Here is a 15,123-nt window from a genome sequence, read left to right as displayed (position 1 = left end):
GTGTGTCTTTGTGTAAGTTAAGCAATATTTACTCTTGCTGTATAACATGTATTCTATTTTCTTTTTGGTTTGTTTTTTTGTTTGATTATGATGATGCTTAGAGCCCTCCAAATTAGTTTTACAATCTAATAATAGATCATGACCCATGGTTTGAAAAAACACAGGTCAAAATTACTTTGAGTATTATAAGCTAATCCTCAATGCAGGAGCCACTATATTAACTTGATTAAATGAGATATACCAGGATCTCTTTGTTTAATGTTATTCTGGATAGTGTGAAGTTTTTACATTGAATATGAAATATTTTTCAATCAAGAGAAAAGTGTTTCTCTTTGGAAAAGTCAACAGATTCTGGAAGAATATGAAGCTTTGCCACATTACTTCTTTTCTGAGGATACTCGGAGTGCAGTAGCACAATATAGAAAATGGAGTATAAGTTCAACATGGCTATAGAGTTGGGCAGACCTCAAAACTAGTACTAATAGGAAATATGCCAGTGTATCAATCAGAATTATTGTTTGCAAGAAACAGAAACCAACTTTGCTGAATTAAACAGAAAATAAATTTATTAAAAGCATCTGAGTGCTGACAGGAATATAAAATGACACAAAGCCTATGGAGAGGAATTTGGCAGTAGCTGGCAAAATTACATATGAAGCAGCACTTGTAAGAATCTCTCTCTAAAATATAGATACAAAAATACACAATGACATATGAACAAGGTTATTCATTACTACCTTATTTGTAATAACAAAAGATTGGAAACAACCCAAATATTCATCAGAAGGGACTGATTGAATAAACTGTGATATATTCACAAAATGGAATGCTTTGTAGCTGAAAATTAAATAATGATGAAGAGTTCTATCTCTTGATAAGGAGTGCTCTGCATAGGATATATTAAACGAAAAAAGTAAGGTGTAGAAATCTTTATACATTTTCTGTGTAGGAAAATGAAAAGAAAATGGATATACATACATATTTGTCTTATATTTGTAAAAGGAAGCCAAAGAAGGATAAATGAAAAACTAATAAAAATGGTTACCTAAAGGGGAAGCAAGGGAGGAGGGGGATGGATTAAGAGAGGAGGCTTTTAAAAAATTCCCCATTACATAGTTTTGACTTTGGAACCGTGTGAATATTGTATACAATGAAAAGACAATTAAGTGAAAAACCAGGCTCCAAATAGAAATGAACTTAACTCTGTATCAGGTTGGTGACATAACCACTCAGAGAAAATAATTACTTCAAATGACTTTAAAGTACAGTATTTTCACCTGTTCATTCATAGTGGGATAAATTCTAAGGACAAAAGAACTACAAAGAGATCTTAAACTGCATTCAGGAGTCTTATTGTTTTTAGTGATACTGTTTTGTTTTTTTTTTTTAATTAAAGGTATATATAGGACAAAGCAAAGTAGTAACTATTAGATTTTAGTGTCAGTGAAAAGAGATGCAAATAATAAAAACCAAGTTAGTTAAGTAAAAGTTGTGTATTACTACTTTTGAATAGAAAATATAGTTACCAACTCCTTTTTCTCTTAAATAATACATATTGTGTAATCTTCTGCTGGAAAAGCCTAAAGTAATGACAACCCAGTGCTCAGACTGGTATCTGTGTCAATTCCCACTGTAGTTCTTTGGAGAAATTACTGATTGCAGATCTGGACAGGTATCAGATGAGTCTGGAATAGCTTATTGTGTTAGCAAAGAAACTACTGGAGAATACTCGTGGCTACTGGTAAGGGGGAAGTTGGAAAGCCTGGATATCTGCAGCCAATAAGAGAGGCAAATAGGAATTGGCATATGGATAATCCATGGAACCTTTAATCAGACTTTTAATAATTATAATGGAGAGGCCAAGCGTGATGGCTCAAATCTGTAATCCCAGCACTTTGGGAAGCTGAGGCGGGCGGATCACCTGAGGTCGGGAGTTCGAGACCAGCCTGACCAACATGGAGAAACCTCGTCTCTACTAAAGATACAAAATTAGCTGGGTGTGGTTGGCACATGCCTGTAATCTCAGCTACTTGGGAGGTTGAGGCAGGAGAATTGCTTGAACCTGGGTGGCAGAGGTTGCGGTGAGCCGAGATCACACCATTGCACTCCAGCCTGGACAACAAGAGCGAAACTCCGTCTCAAAAATAAATAAATAAAGTTGTAATGGAGAATGTACTTGTTTGATTGTCATGTCTGAAGTTCTAAGATGCCAAGGCCTTAAAACATACTTTAATTTTAAAATAATATTTCTGAAACTAAAAGTAGATAAGGCATTATGTAGAAAATTGTAGACTCTGCAGTGCATTTCATATTAATCATGAATGTGTTAACCTCAGTTGTGTCAATTAGAAAGTCTAATTTCCCTTGCCTCTTAGATTCTCAGTCCGTAATCAGTTGCTATTGATCTGATAGTTCATAGAGAACTCATGGCAGTTCTTGTTGATTGTAATCAGCAAAGCATTTTGAAGTAAGAAATTGTCATTTGTTTGAGGACATCAGGTTACAATTTTCAATTCAGATCTTCTGGTTACTGAGTACCCTTAAGACTATGCACAAGGAATGTGGAAAAATGTTAGATTTTCTCTCTTTTTCCCTCCCAACCCTCTTCTCCCTCTCCCTCTCCTTCTGTGCACTCTCTCTTATACTTCCAAAGTGCACTGGGCAGGATAATCTATTAAATTTTAGATTATGGCTATAGCAAAAGTTTGCACTTGATTGACTAAAACTGCTGTGTTTTAAATGTGGCATTGCTTTTAATTGCATTTTCAACAATCCTTTTTTAATTTTTTTCCCTTCCCAGGAATACAAACAAGTGATCCTAATGCTGTGGTCATAGGATTGGCACCAGAACATTTTCATTATCAAATTCTGAATCAAGCATTCCGGTAAACCTAGCTATTTATTTTTCATCTGATCATAACACTTCCCTTCTTCCTTTCCTTTGTCATTGTCATGAATGGGTTTATGTGTTTTACTTTGTGGCCACCTAAATTGTACATTAGGACAGACATCTTCAAGATCAACATCAAATAATATGTATTACAATCTTTTTCATGTGTATAATATGTTTTTTGTTTTTATTTTGTTTTTGAGACAGGGTCTCACTCTGTCACTGAGGCTGGAGTGCAGTGACATCATCACGGCTCACCACAGCCTCAGTCTCCCCAGGCTCAGACTTAGGTGCTCCTCCCATCTCAGTTTTTGTATTTTTAGTAGAGACGGGGTTTCGCCGTGTTACCCAGGGTGGTCTCCAACTCGTGGGCTCAAGCGATCTACCCACCTCAGCCTCTCAGAGTGCTGGGATTACAAGTGTGTGGCAGCACGCCTGAGCAGCGATTTGATCTTTTATTATTACTCCTATGATTCTTCACTGACTATGCTAATCTCCAAGGGAAAACAGTATCCAGGCTAATCCACCAAAAACAATAAATGTGATTTTACCTCCAGTGAGAATCCAGGCTATGGAAAAGAGTTGACACATTTGACCACACTTCAAAAGAAATTATTTGATGAGTGATGATGATACAGTGAACTGAATAGTGGCAGTGGAGATGAAGAAAAACAGATTCAGATACCATCAACATGTCTTACTTTTGAGTTTTAGTCAGTAAAGTAGAAGAGTGAGTCAAGGATACATTGAGATTTCTAACCTGACCAAGTAAGATAGAGAACCCTTGGTTTGGGATTTAAAAGGTGATGAGTTTAGGTTTGGCCTATGGGATATCCAAGCGAGAGACATCAGTGGCTATGGGTAGAAGTAGAACTAGTACATAAGATGTTATAAATCTTCAGTTAATGTGTGCATTTCACTTAAATGAACTTTTTGCTGCTACTTCTAGAAGGAAGGCTGCATACTTGTTCTTGTAGTTCCCAAGATAAATTGGATCAGAATTTACCTGCAGTTCTGCTGTAGAATGAGATTGTGACTTTTCCTTTGGATTTTGTAATTTTTCATGTCTTGCCTTTTATTTCTGGTCAAACCATTAAACAGTATAATTTACCTTTGAATATATGTCAAGTATATAGTTCAAAATGTTGCATAGAGATATGTTGGACTAGCTTAGAAAATTTTTCTTGAATAGCCTGGCAAAGTTTTTGTGTTTAACTGCAAGAATGCTATAAAAAAAAACAAAAAAACAAAACAAAACAAAACAAAAAGCCCAGAATTTTCTTACCAGTGCAAGGATCTATAAGAACCATTCTAACTTCTACATTATGTAGAATTCATTTCTTCATGTATATACTACAGAATTAGAATGTTTATAAGAAACTAGAAAACTCACCAGCCAGGTTCACACATTTGGGCACATTATTTGCTGTTGATCTTGAAAATGGCTGTCCTCATGTAAAATCTATGTGGCCAGAAATAGCACTTTGAGAACAGCCACCTTTTACCCTGTGTGCACATTAATTTTAGATTCTTGGTTAATGGAAACCACAACTACTTAATGTACTTTTATTTGTGACCGTAGTCACTGTGATAGTCAAGCCCTTGTTTAAAGAGAGCAAACTTACTTTTTATAGTTGGTCAGTATCTATTTACTGTAATTATTTCCTGGACATCCACTGTTATGTCAGATCACCTGGAGATGTACTTCAGTGTATATGGTATTAAAATTACTTTTGCTTCCCCTGCCTTTTCAATTATCCTACTTTGACTTTTAGTTGAGGAGGGAGAGACTATGCCATGTGCTCCTTAATTAAGTTCTACAACTGTACCAATATCGGTTTTCATTTGAAACAGAATCTATTATTTTTCTTCTGAATTTACTCCTACTACCTTTCACTCATTTATTTAACCACAGAATTCAAGGAGAAGATATTGATTGATTTAAGCTGGCAATTTGGGAAGGACATGTTTAATAGGAAATTGAGAGTTCTCTGTCTTAGATGAATACTAGACTCAGGGTAATAAAAATGTATGTTGACATAATACTGACTTTGTAATTGCTCGGATGCTGTCTAATTAGTACACTTTCCTAACCATATTGATTTTTTATAAACACTACATTTTAAAACATTACAGTGCACTTATAGGTCAACTCTCATTTCACAAATGCACTTAACAGCTGGGTGGAGAGTTAACAGAAGGATTTCAGGTCTTGCCCTTCTTTGCATATTGATGTTTCCATAGGGACTACCTTCCAACCAATGACTGCAGCTATTTGGATTGTGTGTGGCAAATACAGACATCTCAAATGAACCACCGATTAGTTAAATTACTGTTTAGGCTGATAATGACAGTAAACATTGTATTTTAAAGCCCATTGCATGCCAGCTTCAGAGGCATGTTACATCAAGGCAGATACATCAACCTTCACATTACACTGCATCTTATTTATTGTGTTTTTAATGGATAGCCCCCCCCCCACAAAAACGCATAGTACAGCCTTTCTACAAATACCTTTTAAATGCCTGAATGGAATTGAGAATTATTTGTTTGTTTGTTTGTTTGTTGTTTTTTTGAGACCAAGTCTCATTCTGTTGTCCAGGCTGGAGTAGAGTGGTGTGATCTCGGCTATCTCAAAAAAAAAAAAAAAAAAAAAAAAAACCCAAAGTTTGAGCATTTAAGTAATGGACCAATTATAATTGAACTTGATGATTACTGTTAGGAGGAAGACAAACAGGTCACTTACAATCCAACCTGAACTTAGTATTAACAAGACTAAAAAATATCTAATCACAAAATCAATATAAATTAAGTTTAAATGCTCAAGAAAGAATAAATTAAAAATTACCTATAACCCTGCCACCTAAAGAGAACCACAGTTTACATTTTAGCACAGTTACTTTGTTTCTATACACATACATGTTTACACAAAATTTAGAATGTGTATATATACTATGTAGTAACATGCTTTTAAAAAACCTAACATATTGTGCATGCTTTGTCATATTCCTAAATATCATTCTAAAACCTATTTGATTCCTACAGTATACTCTATTTTAAGAAGCACAGTGAATTGCTTTGCCACGAGTTCCTATTACTGTTGGCATTCCAGGTTTTTGAAATTCATTTTTAAAAACTCCTGAGAACATGTTTGTTGAGCAGTATTTATGCTTTCTTTATGATTTTTTTTCAGAAGTATAGTTACCAGGCAAAGGAATTTTGGGGAAAAAACTACATGGAATTACTTAGCCTAGGAAAAGTTTGAGGCCTTTTTTTCCTAAATTAAGCAACTGTTCTCCAGCTCGTAGAGGAGCTTATTAAAATGTTATATACCTGAAGAGAAATGGCATCACAACTTTCACGTTTAAATTTATAGATGAAGCCTTTTTAAGAATAATGTATTTGAAGTTTTGTTAATGACATTCTTCCCATAATTGCTATAGAGTTTGAGAGTCCTCCAAAAGTCTTAGAGATGTACAGGAATTTTTTTTTTAATTTTTCAAGATGAGCTTCTTACCACTATAAGTGGTCTTTGTTGACTGTTGGATTGCTTGCTTTCCCCCATCTCCTTCTTAAGGAAAAATTATAAGTTTAATTACTCCAGTATATTCAATCCTTAGTAAAGGGAAGAAAAGAAAGAAACACAAACAAACAGTAATGGCGTCAGTACTGCGTTTGTACACTAACTCCTGAATCTTTTCTAAGTACTTAGAGCCCTGAGTATGAGGAATCTCAGAACAGAGTAGCAGCAGGGCTCAAATTAGCAATATATCTATGGGCTTTTCCCATTTTTGAAAGGGATGACTCCTGTGCAGTGTTCATAATTAAAGTCCAGACTGTAAAATATTACTTTGGTGGTGAGAAATTGTTTAAGACTTCAGAACTTGAGATGTTTAAAGCATTTCATTAGTGTATGTAGGAGAAGTTTATATGCAGATCTGAAAATCATAGAATACAGAATCCAGTTGAGTATCAGAATCACTGCTCTTATTTTGTAGTTTGAGGATATATTTAGCAGGCAACTCCTGCTACTCTAAATAGGATTTGTTTACATGAACAAACCATAAAAATATATTCTGTTACTGATTCTTCCATTGAGGTAAACATGCACAGTAAGTTATACAGATTTTAGGTATACAACTCAATACAATTTTACACATAGGTATGCCTATATAACCCCCACTTGGTGATCAAGATTAGAACATTTTCAGCATCCTTGGTGGCTCCCTTTCCCAGTCAGTACCACTCCTTCTGCCAGATAACCACTGTTCTGACTTCTGTAATTATTGCCATTTCTTAATCTTCATATGAATGAAATAATAGAATTATAGCATTTTTTGGTCTGCTTTTGAGATTTATCCAAGTTTTTGCATGTACCAGTACTTTGTTTTTATTTTGCTTCTTTGTTGTTGTTTTGTATAGTAGTAGTCTATTATATGAATATTCCACAATTTATTTATTCATTCTGCTGTTAATGGACATGGGTTGCTTCCAGTTTGGGCTGTTATGAATAAAACTGCTGTGAACATTCTTGTATATGTCTTTTGGGGGACATGTGCATTCAGTTCTCTTGGGTACGTATCTAGAAGTGAAATTGCTAGATAGTAGGATAGGTAATTGTTTAGTTTTAGTAAATATCGCCAAACAGTTTTCCACAGTGATTGTACCAAGTCATACATTCTTGCTAGCTACAAATGAGAGTTCCAATGCTCCATATTCTCTATTTAATAGTAGCTATTCTGTTTGGTGTATATGGTGGTACCTTTACTGAGTTTCTATTTGTTTTTTGTTGTTGTTGTTGTTACTGTTTTTCAAAGACAGGGTCTTGCTCTGTTACCCAGGCTAGAGTGCAGTGGCCCTCTCATAGCTGACTGTAGCCTCAAACTCCTGGACTCAAGAGGTCCTCCTGCCTTAGCCTCCCAAGTAGCTAGGACTACAGGTATGTGCCACCACAGCTGGCTAATTTTAATTTGTCTTTGTAGTGGGGTTTTGCTGTGTTGCTGGCTGTTCTCAAATGCCTGACCTCAAGTGATCATCCCGCCCCAGTCCCTCAAAGTGCTGGGATTACAGGCGTGAGCTACTGCATCCAGCCTCAGTTTCAATTTGTATTTCTCTGATGAGTAATGTTGTTGAAACTTTTTCATATGCTTATTAGCCATTTGGATATCTTTTGTTGTGATGCACCCATTCAAATTTTTTACGTTTTCCTATTGGGTTGTCTTTCTCTTACTGATTTGTCAGAGTTCTTTTTTTTTTTGAGACAGAGTTTCACTCTTGTTGCCCAGGTTGGAGTGTAATGGCACAATCTCGGCTCACTGCAACCTCTGCCTCGTGGGTTTAAGCAATTATCCTGCCTCAGCCTCCCGAGTAGCTGGGATTACAGGCATGCACCACCACGCCCAGCTAATTTTGTATTTTTAGTAGAAACGGGGTTTCTCCATGTTGGTCAGGCTGATCTCGAACTCCCGACCTCAGGAGAGCCACCCGCCTCAGCCTCCCAAAGTGCTGGGATTACAGGTGAGAACTACTGCACCCTCAGAATTCTTAAAGTGTTATATCTTACGAGACTTTGGTTGGATGTATGTACCGCAGATATCCCTGTCTTTGATTTGCCTTTTCACTCTCTTAATAGTATGAGAACATCAGGTTCTTAATTTTGATGTAGTTCAATTTGTCAGTATTTTCTTCTGTTTTGTTTAAGAAATCTTTGCCTACCCCAAGGTCATGAAGATATTTTCCTGTGTTTTCTTCTGTAAGCTTTATCATTTTACTTTTAGCAATTAGGTGTAGAATCTGTTTTGAATTAATTGTTGTGAATTGTGTGAAATAGAAATTCATTTTTATGTATGGATACTCAGTTGTTCCAGCAACATGTATTGCAAAGACCCATTCTTCCCTCATTGAATTGCAGTTGTGCTTTTGACATAAATCAAATGACTAGATTATTTATCTATACTTTTGCCATTCCATACTGTCTTGATTATTGTAGCCTCATAATAAGCCTCAATATCTGGTAGTGTACATCCTCCAACTTTATTATTTAAGATTGTCGTGGCTATTCTACCTCCTTTGGATTTCCACACAGATTTTGAAATCAACGTGTTAACTTTCACAAACAAAGCCTGCTGGGAGTTTGATACTTCATTAAATCTATGGATTTGGGTAGTAATTACATCTGTACAATAATATATCTTACAGTCTGTGAAAATCAAATGTATCTCCATTTATTTAGGGTGTTTTTTTGTTTTGTTGTTTGTTTTTTTACATTTGTTCTCATCAGTGTTTTATAGTTTTTAGAATGTGGGTCTTAGACATTTTGTTAAATTATTCTTGTCTTTCATATTGTTTGATGCTATTGTAAATTGTATTTTGTCTTTGTTTTTGTTTTTCCGAAACAGAGTTTCGCCCTTGTTGCCCAGGCTGGAGTGCATTGAACGCTATCAGCTCACTGCAACCTCTGCCTCCCAGGTTCAAGTGATTCTCCTGCCTCAGCCTCCCAGTAGCTGGGAGTATAAGCATGCACCACCATGCCTGGCTAATTCTTGTATTTTTAGTAGAGATGGGGTTTTGCCATGTTTTCCAGGGTAGTCTCAAACTCCTGACCTCAGGCAATCCACCCACCTTGGCCTCCCAAAGTGCTGGGATTACAGGTTTGAGCCACCGTGCCCAGCCTTGTATTTTGCTAAATCTCATATTTATTTGCTTATTGCTAATACATAGAAAGCTAATAGGGTTTTCATATATTAATCTTGTATCCAGCAGTCTTCTTCCATTTACTTGCTAATTCTAATAAATGTTTGTATTAGTAGAATCTTTTGGATTGCATTTCTACATAGACAATTGTAGACAGTAATGACAGTTTTAATTATCGCTCCTTCCAGTGTTAAAATTCTTTTTATTTTCTTGCTATATTACACTCTCTGGGACTCCTAGTGCAGTACTGATACACGTGATGATAGTAGATAGCCTGATCTTACTTCTGAATTCAGGGGTAGAACTTTCAGTATTTCACCTCTTCAAGTATTTCTTACTAGGTCAATAAGCTATGTTTGTTTGTTTTTAATCCCAAAGACTTCAAACCTTTTTTTTTTTTTTTAATTCTGATTATAACTAGAAATAGCAGTGCTGAAGTTGTCTTAGATTTTCTATTTTAATTTTTCATTTCATCTGTCACTTTGGATGTATAGTATTCTTAGATTTTTATTTTATGTAGAACATTGAGTCTCTACAAACTCATTACATTTTTTTCAGTAATTAATGAGAGAATTACTGTGTCAGTGTGACATTGGAGGTATTTGGGGGGTTTCAATTAATTAAATGTTAGTGGTATTTTCCTTTGGTGTTTTTCATGATTCACTAGTTTTAATTTGAACTTTTGATAGTTCATGTCTGTCGAGTTGATTGGTATTACTTTTAAGTGTGTTGAATGTTAACACTTTGGCATTACTTTAGTTCAGCGATTCTCAACCAGGGACAGTTTTGCCCCCTAAGGAATATTTGGTAAGGTTTGGAGACATTTTTGGTTGTCATAACTGAGGGAGAGGGGTGGTACTGGCATATGATGGGTAGAGGCCAGGAATGCTGCTAAACATCCTATTATACATAGGTCAGCCCCCACAACAGGCATTTTCTGGCCTAAAATAGTAGGGCTGAAAAGCCCTGATCTAATTTAGTGCTTCATTTGAAACTGAAGCCCACAAATGTGAAGTGACTCTCCATTATTTATTTTTAGTATAGTTACTATACTTCCTACATTTATTAATAAAAATAGTTGTCATAGGTCGGGACACTGAGGCATGCAGAGGTTCATCCATGATTTGGTTTATTGAATAAACATTTAGCAAAAGGTACCAGGCCTTCTTTTTTTTAAGTAGGAAATACAGTGATGAGTACAACTGATTGGCATTATGGAGAGTGTATTCTAGTGAGGAAGACAGACCAAGCACAACAGGATAAGGATTACCAATTGTGCCAAGTGATATATGAAGGAAAAAAGGGGTTGAAATAGTTACCAAATGTGAGGAGGGAGTCCACTTTATTTAAAGAGAGATTAAAAATGACTTCTTTGATTTGCCGACATTTAAACTGAAACCTGACAAATGAGTGGAAGAAATCTATGTGGAAAGTATGGGGAACCGTTTCAGGAGGAGGGGGCAGCATATGGGGGCTGAAGCAGGAAGAGTTTGACATGTTTTGAGGAAATGAGAAAAAACTATTGTGGCAGGAGCTCAGTCAATAATGGGAAAGGTAACTTGAGATGAGAGTGGAGATGTGGGTTGGGGGTAGATAGGGCAAGGCTTTCGAGACTGTGCTAGGGACTTTGGATTTTATGCTAGTTGCTATGAGAAGCTATTAAAGACTTTTGAGCAGGGGAGGGACATGATCACATCTATTTGGACTTTTGAAAACTCCCACTGTTGCTTATTCAATGGATTGGAATAATAGAGAAAAATGCAGGAAGACCAGTTGTAAGGCTATTACAGTTCAAGTGAAAGAGTAAGACAGTTTTGAGATATTTTTTGCTTCAAAATTGGAAATTACTGGATTTCCTACTGAATAGGGATGTGGAGGTGGTGGGAGAAATTGAGAAATCAAGGATGACTGGTAGGGTTCTGGCTTGAGTAACTGGGAAAAATTATTGAGATGGGAAAGATTGGGGAAGGAACACTTTTGGGGAGTGGGGTGAGAGGGACTTACCAGTTTGATGTTGGACATATGGTAGGTGTTTGACCAGTACTTAAACTGCAGTATAATTTCATTTCCACATGCTTCATCTTCAGGGGAAATGGTTAAGTTATTTAGAAAGACAGCGTAGTGTTCAGGCATACCTCCTTTTATCGCACTTTGCATTATTGCGCTTCACAGATACTGCACTTTTTTTTAACAAACTGATTTTGCAATAACCCTACATTGAGCAAGTCATCGGCACCATATTTCCAACAGCATGTGCTTACTTTGTGTCTCTGTGTCACATTTTGGTAATTCTTGTCAATATTTCAGACTTTTCATTATCATTATGTGTTATGGTGATCAGTGATCTTTGATGTTACTATTGTAATTGTTTTGGGGAGCCACAAACCTTGCCCATGTAAGATGGCAAATTTAATGTTGTGTGTGTTCTGACTGCTCCACCAGCCAGTTTTTCTATCTCTTTCCTCTCCTCTGGCCTCCCTATTCCCTGAGACACAATGATACTGAGATTAGGCCAGTTGATAACCCTACAGTGGTCTCTGAGTGTCTTAAGTGAAAGGAAGAGTCATACATCTCTTACTTAAAATCAAAAGCTAGAAATGAGTAAGGTTAGTTAGGCATGTCGAAAGCTGAGATAGACTGAAAGCTAGGCCTCTTGTGCCAAATAGTCAAGTTTTGAATGCAAAGGAAAGTTCTTGAAGGAAATTAAAAGTGCTACTCCAGTGAGCACACAAATGATAAGAAAGCAAAACAGCCTTATCACTAATATGGAGAAAGTTTTAGTGGTCTAGATAGAAGCTCAAACCAGCCACAACATTCCCTTAAGACAAAGCCCTAACTCTCTTCAATTCTGTGAAGACTAAGAGAGGTGAGGAAGCTACAGAAGAAAAGTTTGAAGCTAGCAGAGGATGGTTCATGAGGTTTAAGGAAAGAAGCTGTCTCCATAAACTTGCATTAAAGTGCAAGATGAAGCAGCAAGTGCTGATGTAGAAGCTACAGCATGTTATCCAGAGATGTAACTAAGATCATTGATGAAGGCGTCTACACTAAACAAGAGATTTTCAATGTAGATGAAACAGTCTTACATTGGAAAAATACGCTGCCTAGGACTTTCATAGCTAGAGAGGAGAAGTCAATGCCTGGCTTCAAAGCTTCATAGGACAGGCAGTCTCTCTTGTTAGGGGCTAATGCAGCCGGTGACTTAAGTTAAAACCTGTGCTCTGTAAATAGAATAACAAAGCCTGAATTACAACACATCTGTTTATGGCATGGTTTACTGAATGTTCCAAGCCCACTATTGAGACCTACTGATCAGAAAAATAGATTCCCATCAGTGTATTACTGCTCATGGACAAAGCAACTGGCCACCCAAGAGCTCTGTTGGAGATGTACCAGGAGATCAATGTTGTTTTCATGCCTGTTAACACAACACTCATTCTGCCACCCACGGATCAGGCAGTCATTTTGACTTTCAAGTCTTACTATTTAAAAGATACGTTTTGTAAGGCCATAGCTGCCATAGACAATGATTTCCTCTGATGGATCTAGGCAAAGAAAATTGAAAAACTTCTGGAAAGGATTCAGCATTCTAGATGCCATTAAGAAGATTTGTGATTCATGAAAGGTCAAAATGTCAACATCAATGGGAGTTTGGAAGAAGTTGATTTTAACCCTCATGGATGACTTTGAGGGGTTCAAGACTTCAGTGAAGGAAGTAACTGCAAGTGTGGTGGAAATAGCAAAATAACTAGAATTAGAAGTGACGCCTGAAGATGTGACTGAATTGTTGCAATCTTATGATAAAACTTGAATGGATGAGGACTTGCTTCTTTTGAATGAGCAAAGAAAGTGGTTTCTTAAGATGGAATCTACTCCTGGTGAAGATGCTTCGAACATTATTGAAATAACAACACAAGATTTAGAATATTACATGAACTTAACTGATAGAGCAGCAGAAGGGCTTGAGAGGATTGATTCACAATTTTGAAAGAGTTTCTTTTGTGAGTAAAATACTGTGAAATAGCATCACATACTACAGAGAATTCTTTCATGAAAGGAAGATTAAAATTGATGCAGCAAGCTTCATTGTTGCCTTATTTTGAGACATTGCTGCAGTGACTCAACCTTCAATGACTACCACCCTGATCCGTCAGCAGCCATCAACATCGAGGCAAGACCTGCCCGCAAAAAGATTACGACTCCCTGAAGGCTCAGATGATTGTTAGCATTTTTCAGCAATAAAGTATTTTTAAATTAACATACGTACATTTTTTTTTGTACACAATGCTGTTGCACACTTAATAGACTATGGAAAACCAAAATTTATGTGACTTGCTTTATTGTGATACTTGCTGTATTGCAGTGGTCTGCAGCTGAATCCAAAATATCTTATAGACATCCCAGTATTGGGAGAATCCCAGATTGGTTTTCAGGTTCCGGGTTCCAGCACTGGTTCTAGCTCTTCTTGATTGGTGCCAGCATCTCAGATGATCTCATCTGTAAAATAGGTCATGTTGGACTTGATGTTTCTCTGGGTCTCTTTCAGTTATAATCTGTGGCTCTAAATTTATGTATTCTATTTTAAATTCTGGGGTACAAGTACAGGATGTGCAGATTTGTTACATAGGTAAACGTGTGCCATGATGATTTGTTGCATCTATCAACCCATCACCTAGGTATTAAGCCCAGTAGGCATTAGTTATTTTTCCTGATGCTCTCCCTCCCCGGCACTCCCGACTGGCCTGAGTGTTTGTTGTTTCCCTCCCTGTGTCCATGTCTTCTCGTTGTTCAGCTCCCACTTATAAGTGAGAACATGTAGTGTTTGGTCTTTTGTTCCCGTGTTAGTTTGCTGAGGATAGTGGCTTCCAGCTCCATCCATGTCCCTGCAAAGGGCATGACCTCATTCCTTTTTATGGCTGCATAGTATTCCATGGTGTATATGTACCACATTTTCTTATCCAGTCTATCATTGATGGGCATTTGGGTTGATTTCATGTCTTTGCTTTTGTGACTAGTGCTGCAGTGAACGTATGCGTGCATATATCTTTATAATAGAATGATCTATATTCCTTTGGGATTACTGAGTCAAATGATGTTTCTGGTTCTAGGGCTTCGAGGAATTGTGTGGCTCTAAATTTAAATCGCCCCTTCAGCTTTCTCTTGCTGCTGTGCCTGAGATTTTTATATGGTAGCCCTGCTCCCTGGGCTAGGATTTTTTACACTTTATTTATTCACCTACATGGAATTTATAACCAGAAATTTTTGAATTAGACCTTCTTTGTGCCTTTTAAAAAAATTATAATTATAGATATGTAATTATTATAAGAAATAATTACGTGACTTGCTTTACTGCAGAAGCAAAAAACCCAGAACCCAAAAACCAATCTAGTATTCTTCCAAATGGAGGCATGTCTATGAGATATTTTGAATTTGGTTGCAGATCACTGCAATAAAGTGAGTATCACAATAAAGCAAGTCACATAATTCTTATAATAATTACATATATATTATTTTTGGAGATGGAGTTTCTCTGGCTGGTCTGG

At 36.6% G+C, this 15,123-nt stretch overlaps 1 protein-coding gene across 3 annotated transcripts in view; it reads left to right on the top strand.

The window, feature by feature from the left end:
• The window catches only part of HDHD2 (haloacid dehalogenase like hydrolase domain containing 2), a 48,662-nt gene that overhangs the window by 23,135 nt on the left and 10,404 nt on the right, over positions 1–15,123 (top strand). For all 3 annotated transcript variants that reach the window (XM_031658815.1, XM_031658817.1, XM_031658816.1), the window contains exon 4: positions 2,801–2,885. In XM_031658815.1, coding sequence (XP_031514675.1) covers positions 2,801–2,885 — 85 coding nt within the window. The remainder of the gene's footprint in view (positions 1–2,800; positions 2,886–15,123) is intronic.

This window comes from Papio anubis, chromosome 19, assembly GCF_008728515.1.
Source record: "Papio anubis isolate 15944 chromosome 19, Panubis1.0, whole genome shotgun sequence".
Classification (NCBI taxonomy): Eukaryota; Metazoa; Chordata; class Mammalia; order Primates; family Cercopithecidae; genus Papio; species Papio anubis.
This window is presented reverse-complemented; position numbering and strand designations above follow the sequence as displayed.